We start from the raw sequence: 18328 nt of genomic DNA, 5'->3' as shown, positions 1-18328 counted from the left end.
GTACCTATGACATTGACAAGGCCGCACTGCTCACACACAGTAGCTGTTAAAACCAACGTAAGCAAATGGTGAGGTGTTTCATTTGAGGTAAATATAACAATTGTTAGCTTAAACCCATTCTTAGAAAACATGAGCCGTTTTTGGTTACTGCTGAGAGTGTAACTACAGTGTCTGGTCTTGCTCTTCAGGGTAACTGTTGGTACCTGCTTCCTTGAGGACGTCTGTTTGTTCACGGAAGGAAAAATAATGTTAAACATGAGCATATATTCAACCATGTATTATTGTGTTTAATCTCTAAGTTATTTCCATACACACTGGATTCTTCTTTTCACAAAGTTAATTTACACAGAGAATGAAGTGAGATATCATCTCTGTGTAAGCTGTCGGCAGCTTGAAAATTAGTCACTTCCCTCCAGGATGGGAAACCTCTTTTAGGAGCGGCTGAAAGGGGGTCCAGGGTCACATAAAACATAAGGAAAATTGTAAGTGAATTCTGATTAGCCTGTAATCAGAGCTACAGGAGAAAGGACAGGCTTAGAGAACGAATCTGAGCGAAGTTTTAACTCCCTTCCCTGCTAGCTATGTAAGTGCAAAGCAATTCAACCAACTTCCGGGTGTCAGTCTCTTCGTCTGCAAACAGCTAACATTTGAACTACTTACCTCATTAGATTATCGAGAACACACAGTAAAATATGAGAGTGCTTCTAAGTGGAAAGGCACAACAACAAATACTGATTATTATTACCCCAATAATTACTAAAATGTGGACCTACAAAAAATTTTAAATCATCACCACTCAGTGGCACTAGGCATGCTCACGAGGACACACTTAACTCAGAAGGTAAACCATGCAAACATTTTCAACGTTCAATGGCAATGCTAAAAACTCACACGCAGATATAATACAAAGGAACGTTTTTAGGGAAAGCACAGAGACACACATATTTGGTTGGCTTAGGAGACTCTGAAGTGAGTTAGAATGATTTCCAGCTTCTAAAGAGGTATTTAGTCTTTAAGCAGAGAAAGCTGCTCATCAGCTGTGAGAGGGCCACGCGTCACGGGGCATTCCTGAGACACATGGAACAAAATCCCATCGCTCTCATCTGTTCTGTCAACCAGGTGTCTCACAAATAACCCTTCTAATGTGTCCAGCAACGCGACACACCCTCAGAGAGAAATGGCCGCCTCTGAACCACATCTGATGTGAACTTGCATGAATGCAAGACATAAAATAGAGTTCTCGTAATTCCACAGGCACCTAAAAGTTTTCACTACTTGTCATGCTCACTTTCTATTCCATAAAGAATCATGGACATACAGGGACTACCTCAAAGGTAATTTTTTAACAAATCTTTATTATGCAGTTAGTTGTCTTATTTTTATAATACTCCACTCTGGTGGCCTGTGTGTGTGTGTGTGTGTGTGTGTGTGTGTGTGTGTGTGTTTTGTTTGTAAAATTGAGTTTCAATAGCACATTAACCTTTCAAATATGCCTTTTGATGTTAAGTCTTATGCCACCCTCCCCCCCAAAAAATAACAACCAAAAGACAAATGAAGATACAAGGGAAGAGAAAAACGAGATAGGATTCATTAAGTATAAAAATATGTTGCTTCAAATTCAGAATAATTTAATAACTCTTCGTTATTTCATAGGTATCTGGAAATGGGACAGACACGTGACCTGATCCCGTCACAAGAGGTAGAATTCCAGCATTTGGTACGACGTTCCAGGACAGGGTTAAGGTGACATTCCTGTTTCCCCTATAAGATACAATGATAAACAGATGTCAGCAGAAACATTTTCAGCTCAGTGAAAACATTTTAATTCAAGCACGGAGGTTCAAATACTACAGAACCGGCGATTTGTAACTGGAATCCTCATGTACCCACAGAAGTTTTCTCAGCTCTTCTGAAATCCCAGCGACCCGTTATTCTATTTGCAGGCATCCCGTGAGGGCCCGACCTAAACTCCCACAGTTAGTTATTACAGCCACCAGCCGAAAAGCTTAAGTGAGTAAAATGCAGACACTATCCAGAGATTTGAGCTAGATGTCAGCAGGCAACGATCTGCAATCTAATTCTATCCTTATCTAGATTGGAAACGCACCACAATCTCTCATGGCTGGCAATTTTTCATTTGTCAAACCAGAGCGTTGGTGAAAACAGCTCTCCCCTAAAATCCTTCCCCACAGAGCTTAAGAGCGAAACAGTGACCGCAAGAGACCAGTCATTCTAATCCCTTCACGGTGCACGGAAGGAAACTGAGGTTCAGGGAAGAGAAGCACAGTGAAAGCCCTCAGTGTCACCTCCTGGACAGATGCGCCACGTCTCTAGTCAGGGTCCCCGAGAAATTCCCTCCCCACGTTCCATGAGGAGCCCCCGCAGGTGAGCAGCCCAGGCCCCCACGCACTTGGGACCAGAAGCGGCCGAGGGCCTTTCTTAGCATGACCAGGGTTCACAGACTGCAAGACACTGAGCTCTTCCTAAAGAGCTGTTTCTACGACACGATTCCCAGCCAGTCACCCAGTTCGGATCTGCATAAATACTTTCCTTCTCTCTCCACCGTCCTCTAATCGTTTTCTTCAAAATAAAACAAAAACTACTTTACACCGTTCTCTGCCCGGCACATTTAATTACACGTAAAGGACAAAGAATTGCTCACTTGAGGCCATTTCCATCGTCAAAGAAAAAATATTTTGTTTTCATATCTTTCAACAGCAGCTTTGGATTATCACCTCGCAGAACAATCTTGTCCCAAAGGACTACCTGGTTCAGAGCCTGCGTTGAAATGAAAATGAATTAGATAGCTCATCAGAAATTGCATCTGTCACTTCAACTAAAGACGGTGCTAAGCAAATAGTTTAATTTATATTAATGAGTGCCACTTTTGAGGGAGCTGCTAGAATCTTTAAGCACACAAAACAGTAACGAAGGGGTACGTACGAGGAGTTGAGCTTTGCTGGGACAGAAGATGATTCCCCGACTGGAAATCGCTGCCTTTGCTACGGCCACTGTTACTTAAGGCCCCGCAGCTTCCTACGACGGCTTAGACCTGCGCGCTCTCTAGAGCGAGGCCCTTGGTGAAACGGAAGGGATCAGAAAATCCCCGGAAGGAAAGCATTCTCGGGAATCACTTTTCCTGCCCAGCTCAGTGTGTACTGTGCAGCGTGTCAGGGAAACTGAGGCAATTAACTCTTCCTATTCCATCATGCTGTTAATAGGGGTCACTGCTCCCACATTAGGTCAGGAATACTTACATATCTCCAAGGTCTTTAATTATCAAGGAATCGCTAAAGAAATGAAGCCTTCTAAATATGTCTCTTAAATTAATCGTGGGCACTTCACGGTTTCATTTATGGCAATATTCTAGAAGTTAATTCTTTGAAACCACTATTTTGAAAAAATAAGCAAGTTCTGTTTGGAAAATGAGGGGCATATAATGAAGAGAAAACACATTTGTGTTCACTACTAAATCTCAAGAAATCTGTTCTTATTAAGCTATTATCCATTATTAGCCTGGGAGGGCCAACTGTTAGCATGTGGCGACCACACTCACTGAAAAGAAATGTGGAAGTAATTTCTAAGAGGTTTCAAATCTTCACCATAAAACCGCTAAGATTAAACAGAAACAATATGACTGAAGAACACATAATCAAAGATATGCCAAAATGGAATGAAATTTTATGTACATTTAGTCACTCAGCGAAGCAATGACCAGTTACGTTCCAAGTTGTATTAACTTACTAGTCACGCTGGGGTAAACCAGAATTATGAATATAATTTAGGTACACTTGTCACCAAGAAGGTGACATAAATGTTGATAATTTGTTGAGACGTGTAGAATATGTGTGTACACAGTCATTACTCTTACCTTCAGAAAAAGCCTTTCTGTTTGTTTCTTTTAACATTTTGTTGATTCTCAAGGGCAGGGATCAAAACTTATTCAACCCAATAATCCTAGTGCGTAACAAATTTTGTGGCATAAAAGATATGCTCAAAATAAACGTAAAATGAATTGAAATATTAAAATGGCAGTTAACGAATCAAACCAATCAATAGATAAGGTAAGTTCAGTTCAAATAAAATACAGAAGAAGACTCATTCTAACGGCAGACTATGTGGTAACAAACATGAGTGACTTCGGTAAAACACCACAGAAGCACATTGTAATTCCACGGATTTCACTTTCGCATTTTAATTCACTTACCACAGTCATTCACTTGACACTTTCAGGGATTTCTGTTCTAGAGACATTCTAGATAAATATCTCAACCCCTACTCTTTTTTTTTTTTAATGTTTTATTTATTTCTGAGAGAGAGAGACAACATGAGCAGGGCGTCAGAGAGGGAGACACAGAATCCGAAGCAGGCTCCAGGCTCTGAGCTGGCAGTCAGCACAGAGCCCGTAGCGGGTCTCGAACCCACAGACCGTGAGATCATGACCTGAGATGAAGTCAGATGCTTAGCCGACTGAGCCCCCCAGGGGCCCCTCAACCCCTACTCTTGACTGCAAACAAGCTCTAAATCAGACTGGACCAGTAAGTTTCAATCACAAATTAAGAATTCTAGTGGTGTTTTAATCTAACAGTTTAGTAGCTTTTCATTACAAAACTTCTGATAAACTCTAGTTTATGATTAAAAAGATTTAATAAAAAGATTTAGATACTGAGTTGGTGAATCCTATACAACTCCAAAGCAAAGGGAAATATTTCTCAACAGACAGAAATGTTAACTGGAGTTATATGGCTTCGTAAGACTATCAAAATACTTCACTTCGAGGGCGCCTGGGTGGCTTAGTCGGTTAAACGTCCGACTTTCACTTAGGTCATGATCTCACGGTTCGTGGGTTCGAGCCCCGCGTCGGGCTCTGTGCTGACTGCCAGCGCAGAGCCTGGAGCCTGTTTCAGTCTGTGACTCCCTCTCTCTCTGACCCTCCCCTGCTCATGCTGTCTCTCTCTCTCTCTCCTAGAAATAAATAAAAATATTAAAAAAAAAATACTTCACTTCGAAAGAAAAATATAAATATTTGGAAGGATTTTAAAATAATCTGACATGATTCAAAAATGTGTCGTCTTTACAGTTTTTGACCATATATGGGGGTAATGAGAGTTGTAAACACAGCTCACAGATTCTGTGGGTCCAAACACCTTGCCGTCTCTTCTCCAGTCCAAGCTGTGGACACACTACTTTATCTTGAAGAGTGAGATGCTCGTGCAGCAATGCCACGCTCCCATTCCCTAGAGCACCCAGAATTCGGCAACGTCCCTTCTGATCTATCACTGGAAATGGTCTCCAAAGATTTCCAATCACAAATTATTCTGAGCACAAGCCCCAAATGATTATTTACAAATGATGTGCCCAGTACACATTACTATTATCAGATGATATCATCCCTGATAGTCAATGCAAATTTGCATTTCAAATAGTATTCTTGACCGATGTTGAATTTTCTCAGCCAACTTTTTAATAGATCTCAGCTCTCTCTTTATTTAATCCATTAATGTGGCTGAGCAGCTCCCAAGAGAAAGAAACCCATCCGCTCAGCCCCTTTCCTGTTGCTTACATGTGGCTGAACCATTCACATTATTTTCAACCTGTGATTTCTTTGCAAGAATCTTTTAACCCATTTTTTCCATTTGGTGAAGATCAGTTTACTTAAAAATAGGTAATATCAGAGGCGCCTGGGTGGCTCAGTCGGTTAAGCACCCAACTCTTGATCTCGGCTCAAGGTCATGATCTCACAGTTTGTGGGCTCGAGCCCCGTGCTGGGCTCTGTGCTGAGCATGGAGGTTGCTTGGGATTCTCTCTGTCTCCCTCTCCCTCTCCCTCTCCCTCTCTCCCTCCCCCTCTCCCCCCCCCTGCACATTCTCTCTCTCTCAAAATAAATAAAACTTAAAAGAAATAGGAAATATTACCCACGTCACTGGATTATACTCCACACCCTTAAAAAATGCTGAAAATGGATGAAGAAATGCACGCAGCACGGTCCACCTCCTCTTTCTCCTGAGGCCGTGCGTGTTTTAGGAGACGTGTAACCATCTGACTTAGGCACTGAGTGTGAGTATTAACGTCAGCCCACATCGCAAGTATTGGTAAAACTTAACTTCTTCCCCTTTTATTTTAAACAGAGGAATACCCAGATCACGTTCTCCTTTCTCAAGCGTGTGAGGAGTGTGGAGTGTGGAAGCTGCCGCTCCACCCTAACATCCAGCAGAAAGCTAATGAACTGAAAAACTGCTAACTCCTTTTTAGATCCCTAGGAGAGGAAAAACTAGCTTTCAATGGCTTTCCTTCCATACATATGGACTGCCCTGTCTGCACCCCAATCTGCGGACCACAATACTAGAGATAGAGAAGCAGAAAAAAGACAGAGGCTACCTAACGAGGTGTTTTCTTAGTAGCATCACCTCTCCAGAGGCCTGTGATTTTTACCAAACTCCTCAGGTCGGATAGTCTGTGTATATAAAATTTATATTCTCGGGGCACCTGAGTGGCTCAGTCAGTTGGGCACCGGACTCTTAATTTGGGTGCAGGTCACCATCTCACTGTCCATGGGATTCTAGGGATTGTCTCTCTCCTCTCTCTGCCCCTCCCCCACTTCTCTCTCTCTCTCAAAATAAATAAACATTTAAAATAAATTAACAAATAAATAAAATGCATATTCTTTCATAATTAGGTTTTAAAGATCTATTAAAAGTCATATGCGTACGTATACATATACTTACATTATTTTTTGTTGAATATTCTGCTGATAAATAAAGAAACAATTGCTTAACATTCCAATCAAATATGTTCTCCAGATGTAAATAAATTAAGGAATCTATAAATCATAAATAGGACACCACTTTTAAACCAATCTTATTAGTAATTATCCAAGCAATACTAGTACTAAAATAGAAAAAAAAAGGAGAGGCAGGCCAGAAACATAGTGAGACACTAATTTAATAAAAATACATAAAATATAAATATACTGTAAAATCTAGCTCATTTCAAAAAATACAAATATCAGCAGGATTATTAGCTTTATCCCCCATGCCTCTAAGCATTATTAGCTGAGATATTTTGGTTCATAATAACAGAGCAATACAAAATTTAGCTTTCTGTAATATCGACTAAGTCTAAAAGAAAGAGGATCTAATCTTTGAAGCACATTCGATTCTTTCCATGGATGTTCTAAAGGATAACCAGCCCTCACCACCTAAATTTAGTGATAAGCAAACATGACTAGTTCACGTTAATGAAACGAAGTATAATAAATTGTCCACGCTGCCTTTGGACACGTGCCAACAGAGATCAAAATGTCTCAGTCCACGAAGTGCTTTGGTAAGAATGTGAACTTGAATACCAATTTGATTTCATCAACCTCCCAGACCGAAGGGAAAAAAACTCATGAGGATTCAACACCGAGCCGTGTCACTGAGAAACGAAAGGAGTGAAAGTTCGCATTTTTATTAAGTATTACATGTAAATGGTTAAGTCATTTCATTACGTGATTTTCATACTGACAGCAACATGTCCATTTCATTCTGCGTTTAGACATGTGTATCTGCTAAGAATCACTCTCCTGCAGAATGGAGAAGTCTAGGAGAGCTCTTTAGAAGAAAAGGCACAGGTTCAAGTCCTAGCAGCAGCATTAAGAAAATCTGACTAACTACAAATCATGAGACTGAGAATATTTAAATACAGTTGTTGAGAGATGAGAAATTTCCCTGTAATTCTCCAGCTACACAAAGCTACTACTTCCCTAAGAGATCCGAGCTCCTTACTGGTTTTAAAACGAGACGAAGACTTAAAAGCAGACATACCGGGGCAACGGAGTGGTTCCGTCGGTTAAGCGTCGGACTTCAGCTCAGGTCATGATCTCACAGGTGGTGGGTTCGAGCCCCACTTCAGGCTCTGTGCTGACAACTCAGAGCCTGAAGCCTCCTTCAGATTCTGTGTCTCCCTCTCTCTCTGACCCTCCCCTGCTCATGCTCTGTCTCTCTCTGTTTCTCAATAATAAATAAATGTTAAAAAAAAAAAAAAAAGCAGACATACCAAGTTGACCACAGGACTGTTCTCAGTGCACTCTATTTCCTGAAAAAGTGCCTAGAGAGCTAATTCCTAGTCTCCCTCTAAACCCAATACTTTATTTCTAAAAAATCCAGTTAAAGTAATTCCACGGCAGTAAAGAGCCGTATCAGGTTAACTCCCCGGAAGCATTATCTGCTTCGACTGTTCAGTTGCTTTACAAAAGTTCAGACGGTGCAATCACCCGTCTGAGGTCTTAAACAGGCAGGTGGCCGGACTGGAAGTGACAGGGCACAAAGCTGCCAAGGCCCGAGAAGACGGAAATGGCCAAACTGAACGGTTTCCAAAGGGAGAACCTCAAGATAAAGAGAAAATATTAAATCTTCCTCATTTTATTTTTTTAATTTTTTTAAATGTTTTATTTATTTCTAGGAGAGAAAGAGACAGCGTGAGCAGGGGAGGGTCAGAGAGAGAGGGAGTCACAGACCGAAACAGGCTCCAGGCTCCAAGCTGGCAGTCAGCACAGAGCCCGACGCGGGGCTCGAACCCACGAACCGCGAGATCATGACCTAAGCGAAAGTCGGACGCTTAACCGACTAAGCCACCCAGGCGCCAAATCGTCCTAATTTTAAATTAATTTTTTTAAATATTAAGATTTCTCCGACTCCTATTATAAAAGTACTTGTAAAGAAAAGATAATGGCAAAATGCTCATATGGCTTACCAACACCTATTTTGATAATGACCTTCTAAACCTTAAGAGATGCCAATTCAGTTTTTTAACCTATATTTCCCTCTGCTACCGTACAATACGATCTATTACTTGGGACTGTACATGGAAGATTCCATCTGGTAGGCTGAGCCCTGGTGCCATCTTTCCTTCTGTAATCCAAATGATCTGATTTTATTTTTTCTTTCCGAGATACAACTTACAGCTTTCAATCTACTTAATGTTTCTGTGAAGAATGTAAAGTAGGTTCGCAAAATAGTAACTGAAGAATCCATAAATGATTTTTTTCAAAGTGTGAATAGAAGGTCTGAAGACTCTTACTAATAGAAACATAGGTATAGAAACTAAAGTATGGCTGATTCAGGATATTGTCAAAATTCACTAGGCAACATGCGTCTCATCATACAACTATAGAGAAAGCAAGAAAATATTTTCTTAAAGGATATCAGCAGTTATATCAAATGTAATGAATCCCAGATCACTTCGTTCTCTAGGTCCAGTGAAGTCTTCTACATTTTTTCTAAAAACAAAGATAAAAGTTTTACCATCTTTCAAACGCCAGAAGACGTAAAATGCACAGAATTCCATAAAGCTGGAGGCACAGGTGGAATCCCACAGAGAAACAAGCAAAAATCAGAGAAACTTGTGTGAAAACAGGATAAAAACGTGAATCCAATATAAAATGAGGTCTTTCACTATATTCACACACCTTAACAAAGAATCCCTGGCAAAAATGGGGGGGGGGGAGAGGGGAGATGGTGTAAAAACTGCTCCACGTGTAAACACTTGCTGTCAAGCGCTTTGGTAGCAGGGGTAGAAGGTTCCAGATGACTACAGGTGGTGTGGAAGAAACTAAGATATGATGATAACCGCTGTTTTTTTACTGAGTGCTTATTATAGGTCTGGGTCCAGTCAACAACGTATTTTCCTTACGATCTCCAATAGTCCTTGCAACAAGCCTACAAGTTGGGTATTGCTTTTATTCCAGACAAAAGCACATGAAGGCCCAGGACGGTATGCAACTTGCTCAAGATTAGCAACAGCTAACAGTTCCGGTGTCTATCTGCACCCAAAACCCAGTGTCTAATAAGCAGCACTAAAGAGAAAACGGGGGTGGCGAGGCCGGGGGTGGGGTCGGCGGTTGGATGACGGGCTCGCGCGCGCCTCCGACAAAGACACCGGAGAACTAACGTGGAAGCGCCGGGCGAACTTGACGCCAGACGGACAGGGAAGAGCGGAGAACCGGCGCAAAGGGCTACATGTGTCCAAAAGGAAAGTGCCGGAGGGCCGACAGGGAGAAGGACAGACAGCCAAAGGCGTTCCCGGGATGACCAGGTCATTCTGGAACTCCGTTTGGGGCATCTTCGCTGACTGACTCCGAGCCTCGCCGAGGCGCCGCGTCGGAGCGCGGGGACCGAAGGCGCTCGGCGCCTCGCGACCTCCNCCTATCGCCTCCACCAATCAGCGACGAGCAAGGGAGGGGTGGGGTTTCGCCACGGAAGGCCCGCCCCCTGCCCTCGCTTCCTCTCTTTAAGCGGCTTGGCTCGCCCACCCGCCTCGCCTCACCCGGATCCTGTGGTCCGCGGGTCAGCCCCGGGGCGTCTTGAGTGCTGGTACCTCGTTAATTTGCGCTTGAAACTGGCAGCGAGACGAGTCCGCTCGGAGTGTGTTCTGAGGCGGCGCGGCGGAGGCAGCACTTCACCAAACTCTTACCCTTTGTCCAGTCGGGTCAGAGTCAGAACGGTTTTTTGAAGGGTGTGGGACAGAACGAGGGGCCGCCGGTTCCCCCAAAGCCATTTTGCCTTTACTTTACTTTCCACGTCAAACCTTAGTCCAGTTCCCAGAAATACTTTGCCTTCCAGCTGCAGCTAAAGCTGCTTTTTGACGGTAAGGGCTGCTGCTACCGATTTAAATATTTGCATTTTAACGTGGCATTTCCCATAACTAAAAATTAACCTCACTGGGTTCTTAGGATCAAAGGAGATGATTACTGTGGGATTGCCATACAGCACAGTGTATAAAAATTTTAAATTAGCAAGCCATCGCTATACAGTGGCCCTCCCTGCGCATTCTGGGTTCTTCGTTCCCACCCTCCTGTCTCACTCCTGCTTTTTGAATCTGGCCATTCGGTCCACTTGTGAACTTGACCGTAAGCCTGCATGACAACTTAACTCATTTGTTGACAGCAGCCTGCTCGTCTTGACCCATCAGACTAGTTTCTTGAGTATCCTTGGGGAGCTATCAAAACTTATACCTGGGTGGGGGCGCCTGGGTGGCTTAGTCGGTTAAGCGACCGACTTTCGCTCAGGTTATGATCTCGCGGTTCGTGGGTTCGGGCCCCGCGTTCGCTCAGGTTATGATCTCGCGGTTCGTGGGTTCGGGCCCCGCGTCGGGCTCTGTGCTGACTGCCGGCTCAGAGCCCGGAGCCTGTTTCAGTCTGTGACTCCCTCTCTCTCTGCCCCTCCCCTGCTCACGCTGTCTCTCTCTCTCTCTCTCTCTCTCCTAGAAATAAATAAAAATATTTTTAAAAAATTTTTTAAAAAATTATACCTGGGTGACTCAAATTTTTAAGCGTCTGACTCTTGATTTCAGCTCAGATCATGATCTCATGGTAGGTGAGTTCGAGTCCCTCATGGGGTTCAGTACTGATAGTGAGGAGTCTGCTTGAGATTCTCTCTCATTCTCTCTCTCAGCGCCTCCTACGCACACTCACATGCACNCACCAGAGACCGTTGGTTTCTGAGGATCTATATCTTACCCTCCCAAAGAAAATGAAGATCAACGAGCCCTTCCATATTCCCTGGGCAATCAAAGACATCCAAATTTGCTGGGAGTCTGAACAGCTTATGCAACTAACATCCACCTTTTCGGCTCATGTCATGGAGACACAACACTTTCAGGAAAGTGAGAGGCTGGTAGGGAAGCCTGTAGCATTTCCTTAGTTGAAGAACCTCATCAACTTTTCTCTCCTTCTGGCCTCCTCTGATTCACTCAGAAATGCACCACCGAAACTAGGTCTCTTACATGCCAGGGTGGGCATTTGGTCGCTGGAGCCCCCACATGCATCCCAGGGGAGCTAGTCCTGGCCGAGCTGTCCTCCTAAAGGTGGGCTTTGGGGAGTTACCCTGCTATAACATAATAACACCACTGAAATTCTAGAATACCATCTGAAAATTCAGACCATGCATAGTGAGGTTCTTTAACTCATTTGAGTAATCTTTATTATAGACACGTTTCTAGATAACCATTGGGAAACAAAGCCAGCCCCATCTGGAAAGGAAATAAAAGGGAGGGATGGTTACGGAAAGAGTCAATATAACAGGTCCTAGACGTCTCCCCTTAGAAGTACCTGCCTGCAGGCCTGGTCGTTGGCTGGCATCAAGGAGATTGGCTGCCAAACAAGTCTTCACACTGATGTCAAACTCTTCCTAAATGATAAAGGCGACTCCCTGCATGTAAACTGTTGAAACAATGTGGCTGATGCCAAACATCTGCTTTATTTCTGGGGCTCTGGAATTTTGATACATGCTGGGCAGAGGGTGCCTACCTGATCGTCCCCACGTGAAAACCCTGGGCACTGAGTCCAATGCTTCCCGAGTTGACATTTCACCTGTGCTGTCTCAATCCACGATGGGAGGAGTTAAGCACGTCCTCTGTGACTCCTCTGGAAAAGGAGGCTTGGAGGCTTGCACCTGCTTTCCTGCAGCCTTCTCCCCATGCACGTTTTCCCTTTCCTGCTTCTACTTTGGGATCTTTTTCTTGCAATATAGTTTTTGGCTGTGAGTATGACATGTATGGCCTGTGAGCCCTTGGGCAAATCAGCAAACCTGACAGAGTCTGGGACACCCCAGCACAAAGATGATCTCAGGCTTCATGCATTTCTGTGTTAAGAATATTCTTAAGGATTTCTACCAAAATCCAAGAAAATGTAGCCCCATTCTATTCTGTAAGGGAAGCTGTCATAATTTTTTTTTTTAATCCCAAGTCTTATTAATGTGCTCATTCTTTAGTCCGGATGCTAAACTCCCTACATGTTTTGACCGATTGCACCTTGCGTTTATTCTGCCTGGTCTTCAGATTCCTTGCCTCCATTCCCAATGCCTGTGGCAAGCCCTGTTTGTTCTGTTTACTCACAGGGACACATTTCTTTGGGCTCTGGAACTTGAGTTACCTGCTTAATATTGATTTTCACAATCTTCTGCTTTTACACATGTCCACAGGACAGGATGGGAAGATGTTTTCACTATCTCTTCTTAATCACTGAGCCATTCAATGTCTTCATCAGCTCCTCTGACCCCTACAGGGAGCAAATCCAGCAAAGTCCATGATCTCAATCCAGTATATTCTTCGTGTAGATCTATTATGTTTATGTTCCTTATTTATGTATGTAAGCTGAAAAGAATTTAAAATCAATATTTAACACCGAAGGTTAGAAAACTCTGAGTAATACCTAAAATTACCTTTTTTTTTCTGAGACTTCTTTAACTACTAAGAAGACCTGAAAAGTTAAACATCCAAATAGGCAACTCTATTATTCCCATCTTAGTAACTTACAAAAAAGAATAAGAAGATATCTGAATTCTTCTTATCCTTACTTTGAAAGGTCTATTCTGAAAGAAAAAGTTTCAAGAGAAAGTACTAGATTTTAGCTCCTGAATGCTGGAATGTCTTTAAATTTTTTGCACTCTTACACTTCTGTGAATCGTCAGAGTGGAAGGAAGGAAGAGGTACCATTCAAGCGATGTGAATATACTACTAAAACTGAAATTCTTGAAGCAGAAATTCTGCTTCTGTGGCTTAATCATGTGTCACACATTGCAGAAGTCAGTCATAAGTGACTGGTATTCGAGAGCAGACGGGGAAGCAAAAGACTTATGACCTGGCCTAAGATCTGTGAACAAATGCTGAGAAGATGATCTTGCCACATACCCTGATTTCGCCGCAGAGGCAGGCAAAACCCAGTGCCCCAAGGGTGTTCCCAGGACAGCAGTGAAGCAGAAACATCAGCATAGGAGATGTGAGTTACACATAAACTCTCAGCGTGTTGCTCTGCATTTAAGTTGCTAATTTGTTTAAGACATGCTTCACTCTGGGGCACCTGGGCGACTCAATCGGTTAAGCATCCGACTTCGGCTCAGGTCATGATCTCACAGTTTGTGAGTTTGAGCCCCATGTTGGGCTCTGTGCTGACAGCTCAGAGCCTGGAACCTGTTTCAGATTCTGTCTCCCCCTCTCTCTGCCCCTTCCACGCTTACGCTCTGTCTCTCTCTGTCAATAATAAATAAATGTTACCAAAAAAAAAAAGATATGCTTCACTCTACGTTACCATAATTAGCAGTTGGTAATTTTTGTGACCACTTCCCTGGGAAGGATCCCAAGTGATTCTTAACACTAAGATCCTTAGAAGAAAGCAGTGAATAGATTGTCTTGAACAAGATAAAGACAGGGCCAAAACTTTAGCCAGTCTACAAGCTATGTTTCTTCACGTTTGTTCTGTCTTCGTTAAGCCTTTTGATATAGATGTGGATACAGAGATGGACGTCTATGACTTTGCACTTCCCTTTGGTTCAACAGCTTAAAGTGAATTTATAATTCATCTAGAATTATAAGCCTAAAATCAACGTTTTTAAAGTCAGAATTATTATGTGTGTAACATCTTATAAACATTATTTAAAAGTTTGGGCAGAGTTGCTAGAACAAAACATATAGATGTTAGATATTGGGGAATCTATCTTGACCATTTACCTTGATCTTTCAGAAAAAATTTTTGGTAAAACTTTTCTCTGAAGTTGGGTTTTCTGGCCACGTAATCTTGACATATTACATGCACTCATTAGGCTTGATTTTCTGACTGTAAGAGAAGAGCCCCCATGTTGGGGAACCTATAATAGAGGTAGAACTCAGGTGTTGGACAGGTCAGTGGTAATTGAACAAGTCACGTCACGCAGACTATAGAATGTTCGTAGGTATTCAGGGCAAGTCTCCCAGGTACTAAATTAGATAGTCAGGCTGAACTTCGAGGTAGAGACCATGGCAGATTCTCAATCCTATCTAAGATGGGGATGAGAATGGAAAGGGGATAGTATAATTTGAGGTACATCTGACTGAGAAGTCACTAACGGGACTTAAGGAGCGAAGCTGCCATTGCTGGGTCTCAGATCCCTGTTGGGGATCTTTGATGAACTATGCCCCACTCCAGGGCACAGGGGTATTTATACATTGATAATCTTTCTTACCGCAGTCAGGATTATCTAAACAGCTGCAGAGTCGGCCCTGTAGGTTATAGGGAGGTGGGTAGGAGGGGCACATGTCACAGCCCCAAGGAACTTGGAAACAGAGGATCTGAGGGAGAAGATATGGTCAGATGGAGGGCTGACATTATACATGCCTATTTTTATTTTCTGTTTTAAAAAAATATCCATGATTATGTGAGGCAAATGAATCACATCTCAAAACTTTTATAGAAGGATAATTACAAATCTAAAAAATACTCCTACAGATTAAAAATGAGTTGATTCAGCGGTGCCTGTGTGGCTCAGGCGGTTAAGCATCCGACTTGGGCTCAGGTCATGATCTCATGGTTTGTCAATTCGAGTCCCACATGTGACTCTGTGCTGACAGCTGGGAGCCTGGAGCCTGCTTTGGATTGTGTCTCCCTCTGTCTCTGCCCCTCACACTCGTAGGCTCTCTTTCTCTCTCTCTCTCAAAAATAAACATAAAAAATTTTTTTTTAGCTGAGTTGTTTTGGCGCCTGCATGGTTCAGGCAGTTAAGCGTCCGACTTCTGCTGAGGTCATGATCTCTCGGTCGGTGAGTTAGAGCCTCGCGTTGGGTTCTGTGTGGACAGTTAACAGCCTGGAGCCTGTGTCAGATTCTGTGTCTCCTTCTCTCTGCCCCTCCCTTGCTCTCTCTTTCTCAAAAATAAACATTTAAAAATGTATAAAAAATAGTTGTTTTTAACTCAATTATTCTGTGTACTTTATCAAATGTTTGAAACTTTTCAATTCATTTACATCTGTAAGGTTTGATTTGCTCCGTAATCATTTGATGCATAATATCTTAATGTAAATGTTAATTCTGAAAATTTTCAAACTCAAATTATTTCCTATTTTTGAATGATTCCAACTACTCATTCTGTAGAACCCAAAGTAGCCTGTAGTACAGACCTCTTCCCATGGATTAAACACATGTTGCTGTGTGTATTATGTAAACTACCCGTGGTAACACATGAATCATGTAGGCACTCGATAAGATACTCGCATTGGCCCTGCTAAAAGTCAGTTTTCATCTAAACATCTAATTTGAAAGTAAAGACTTCTTGCTTTCAGTGTCATGGTTACACTTTTCCCCCAAGCTTTTGTGTAATAATCACATTTTACTAGAACAGAACCTTGAGTTAAATATTGATTAAAAATTAATGCAGGGTGCCTGGGTGGCTCAGTTGGTTAAGTGTCCGACTTCAGCTCAGGTCATGACCTCACGGTCTGGGAGTTCGAGCCCCATGTCTGGCTCTTTGCTGACAGCTGGGAGCCTGGATCCTGCTTCAGATTCTGTATCTCCCTCTCTCTGTCCCTCCCCCATTTACTCTCTGTCTCTGTCTCAAAAATAAATAAACATTAAAAAATTTTTTTAAATTAATGCCATGGGTAATATGAAGGAACAGTAAGTGTATACAAGACAGAAAGATGTTAGACCTACATTTCCGAGTGGGATGTCAATGTCAGAGATCACCTGTAAATATAAACATATTAAGTTCATTGTTTAGTTTATTGGCTATTACTAGAAGTAAAAGAATGACAAAATGTTAGGAGGAGGAGGGGAAGAGTAGAAAATTGAAAACTCAGGAGCAAAGCCCTGGGTCTAAAAGCTAGATGTGCATAGCACTGTCACCTGCAGATACACCATCCAGCCCTACTGCGCCTGGGAAGGCATTGCTTCAAGGTCGCAATGTGACAGCATAGAAGGTGTTTAGAAACCCTCTGGTCCCATTTATGCCCTGGGGGCTCATATTCAAATCTGAGATCACACCAACCCTATAAAACAGATGTTGGCTGTAGCTGAAATACTAGGTTATGGCAAAAACCCAAGAATAAAGGAAAGGATGCTTTCCCCGACGCTTCCGCATCACTTCATCTCTCTACCTTTAGAAACTCTCTTTGAACGAGCGAGGCTTATTAGTGTCACTTTATGGTACATCTATTTACAAGCCTTTTATGTGCCGAGCATTGTGTTAACCCATTTCATTTCATTTCCTAGGGATGCAAAACAATTCTAGTCCCATAGCTCATGGCTTACAGCCCCGCAGAGGAGATTGAATTTAAACAACAAATAAATGATTCAAAATTATAGTAAGTGCTGTGAAGGCAAAGAAAAGGTTGCTGAGAGAGATTGTAAAAGAGATTGAGTGTTTAGGAAGGCCTCTAGGGAATTCTTTCAAGCAGCTCTCAACTATGAGAAAAAAGACTGAATCAAAGAGGTTTCACGGTAAGGACATGTCCTCTGTCACACTAGGGCACGAGGAGGTAGAGCATCAGGGCAGCTGGATTCAGTGCCCACTGTGTCACCAGGAGCTTGGTTCTTCTTTCTCCTCTGCTGGCCAAGGTGTCCCTTGCCTTCTAAACCCGGGTCTTCTTAAGATCATGTCTCAAACAACATAGAAATCTATCTTTCTCTCGTTTAGCGACAGTTGCCACTTTGTGATTGCTTGCATTTTCTTCATATGAAGAGGGCAAGAGAAATAAGCTTACAGACGAAGTTCTTCCCTTCAGGCCAAGCCACCTTGGTAGAAAGGCTCCTAGTTTTCCAGCAATATCCATAATGCTCAGTTTTTAGCAGGGCACCAGGCCACCAGGAATAAAGATTACGTGTCTCGTGTTTCCTAGTAACTGTGTATGGCCTTGCGACTAGGGTTTAGCAGTGGAAGGTCAATGGAAGTAATGTGTGTAATTTCTGAGATCTACTCTTCCAGGGAGGGAGTATGCCTTTCCTGGTGCCGTCTTCCTTCCTGTGGCTTCCATGTCAATGTGATGGGTGCGCGTCTGCAGGCATGTGTTGCTGACAAAGCAATATGCATCCCGGGGGCTTGACCGTTGTGGCAGGAGTAGCCCTTGACCATCCCTCCCCTCACTTCCTTTCATGTTGTTCAGACTACCTGCTGGGCACGTGTTGTGCTACCTGCAGCTCCCAGGGAATACACTCTCCCTAAGTCATTGGCCAGAGAGAGCAATGCCTTGTGCTGATGGACTCATTCCAGTCAGGGCCCTTCCCTGGACTAAGGTTGTGGTCGAGGGTTCAGGAGGGCAGGGTTTGCAAGACTGGGGGCTGGATGAAATCAGGGAGTGGTGAGGAAGGAGGAAGGGGGGAAGGTTACTGAGTAACTGGCCAACCGTGACCACCACTGAAAACGATTTGTTAACCAGGCCAAGAGAGACGGGGTGAATGACACAGAATGGAAGTAGGTGTTGGGTCCCTGAACAAGAATCGGTTTGGATGTGGATGTGTTCACAGAAATGAAAAGAAAGCCAGTGTGATAAACGAACGACAGAAATGACGGAAGACAAGGCAGGACTTGGAATATGGAGGACCTTATT

At 42.9% G+C, this 18328-nt stretch overlaps 1 protein-coding gene across 1 annotated transcript; it reads right to left on the bottom strand.

The window, feature by feature from the left end:
- Window positions 1-1607: 1607 nt before the first annotated feature.
- On the bottom strand, window positions 1608-9342 carry SPCS3 (signal peptidase complex subunit 3). The gene is made up of 4 exons (XM_077779062.1): window positions 9186-9342; window positions 6726-6802; window positions 2663-2778; window positions 1608-1761 (listed from the first exon to the last, which is right to left on the bottom strand). The coding sequence occupies exons 1-4, from the start codon at window positions 9325-9327 to the stop codon at window positions 1629-1631; spliced, it is 468 nt and encodes a 155-aa protein (XP_077635188.1). The 5' UTR covers window positions 9328-9342; the 3' UTR covers window positions 1608-1628.
- Between the last annotated feature and the right edge of the window lie 8986 nt (window positions 9343-18328).

The sequence above is a fragment of the Crocuta crocuta genome, unplaced genomic scaffold, assembly GCF_008692635.1.
Source record: "Crocuta crocuta isolate KB4526 unplaced genomic scaffold, BGI_CrCroc_1.0 scaffold88, whole genome shotgun sequence".
NCBI classification, from domain to species: Eukaryota; Metazoa; Chordata; class Mammalia; order Carnivora; family Hyaenidae; genus Crocuta; species Crocuta crocuta.
The sequence above is the reverse complement of the archived record's forward strand: the minus strand, read 5'-3'. Positions and strand labels throughout refer to the sequence as shown.

Coding starts and splice junctions, on each gene's coding strand:
- SPCS3 (XM_077779062.1), bottom strand. CDS start 9,327: ATGGAATTCTGTGCATTTTACGTCTTCTGGCGTTTGAAAGATGGTAAA. Junction 2,779..6,725: donor AATATTCAACAAAAAATAAT/GTAAGTATATGT, acceptor ATTTCAACGCAG/GCTCTGAACCAGGTAGTCCT. Junction 1,762..2,662: donor GACGATGGAAATGGCCTCAA/GTGAGCAATTCT, acceptor TGTATCTTATAG/GGGAAACAGGAATGTCACCT.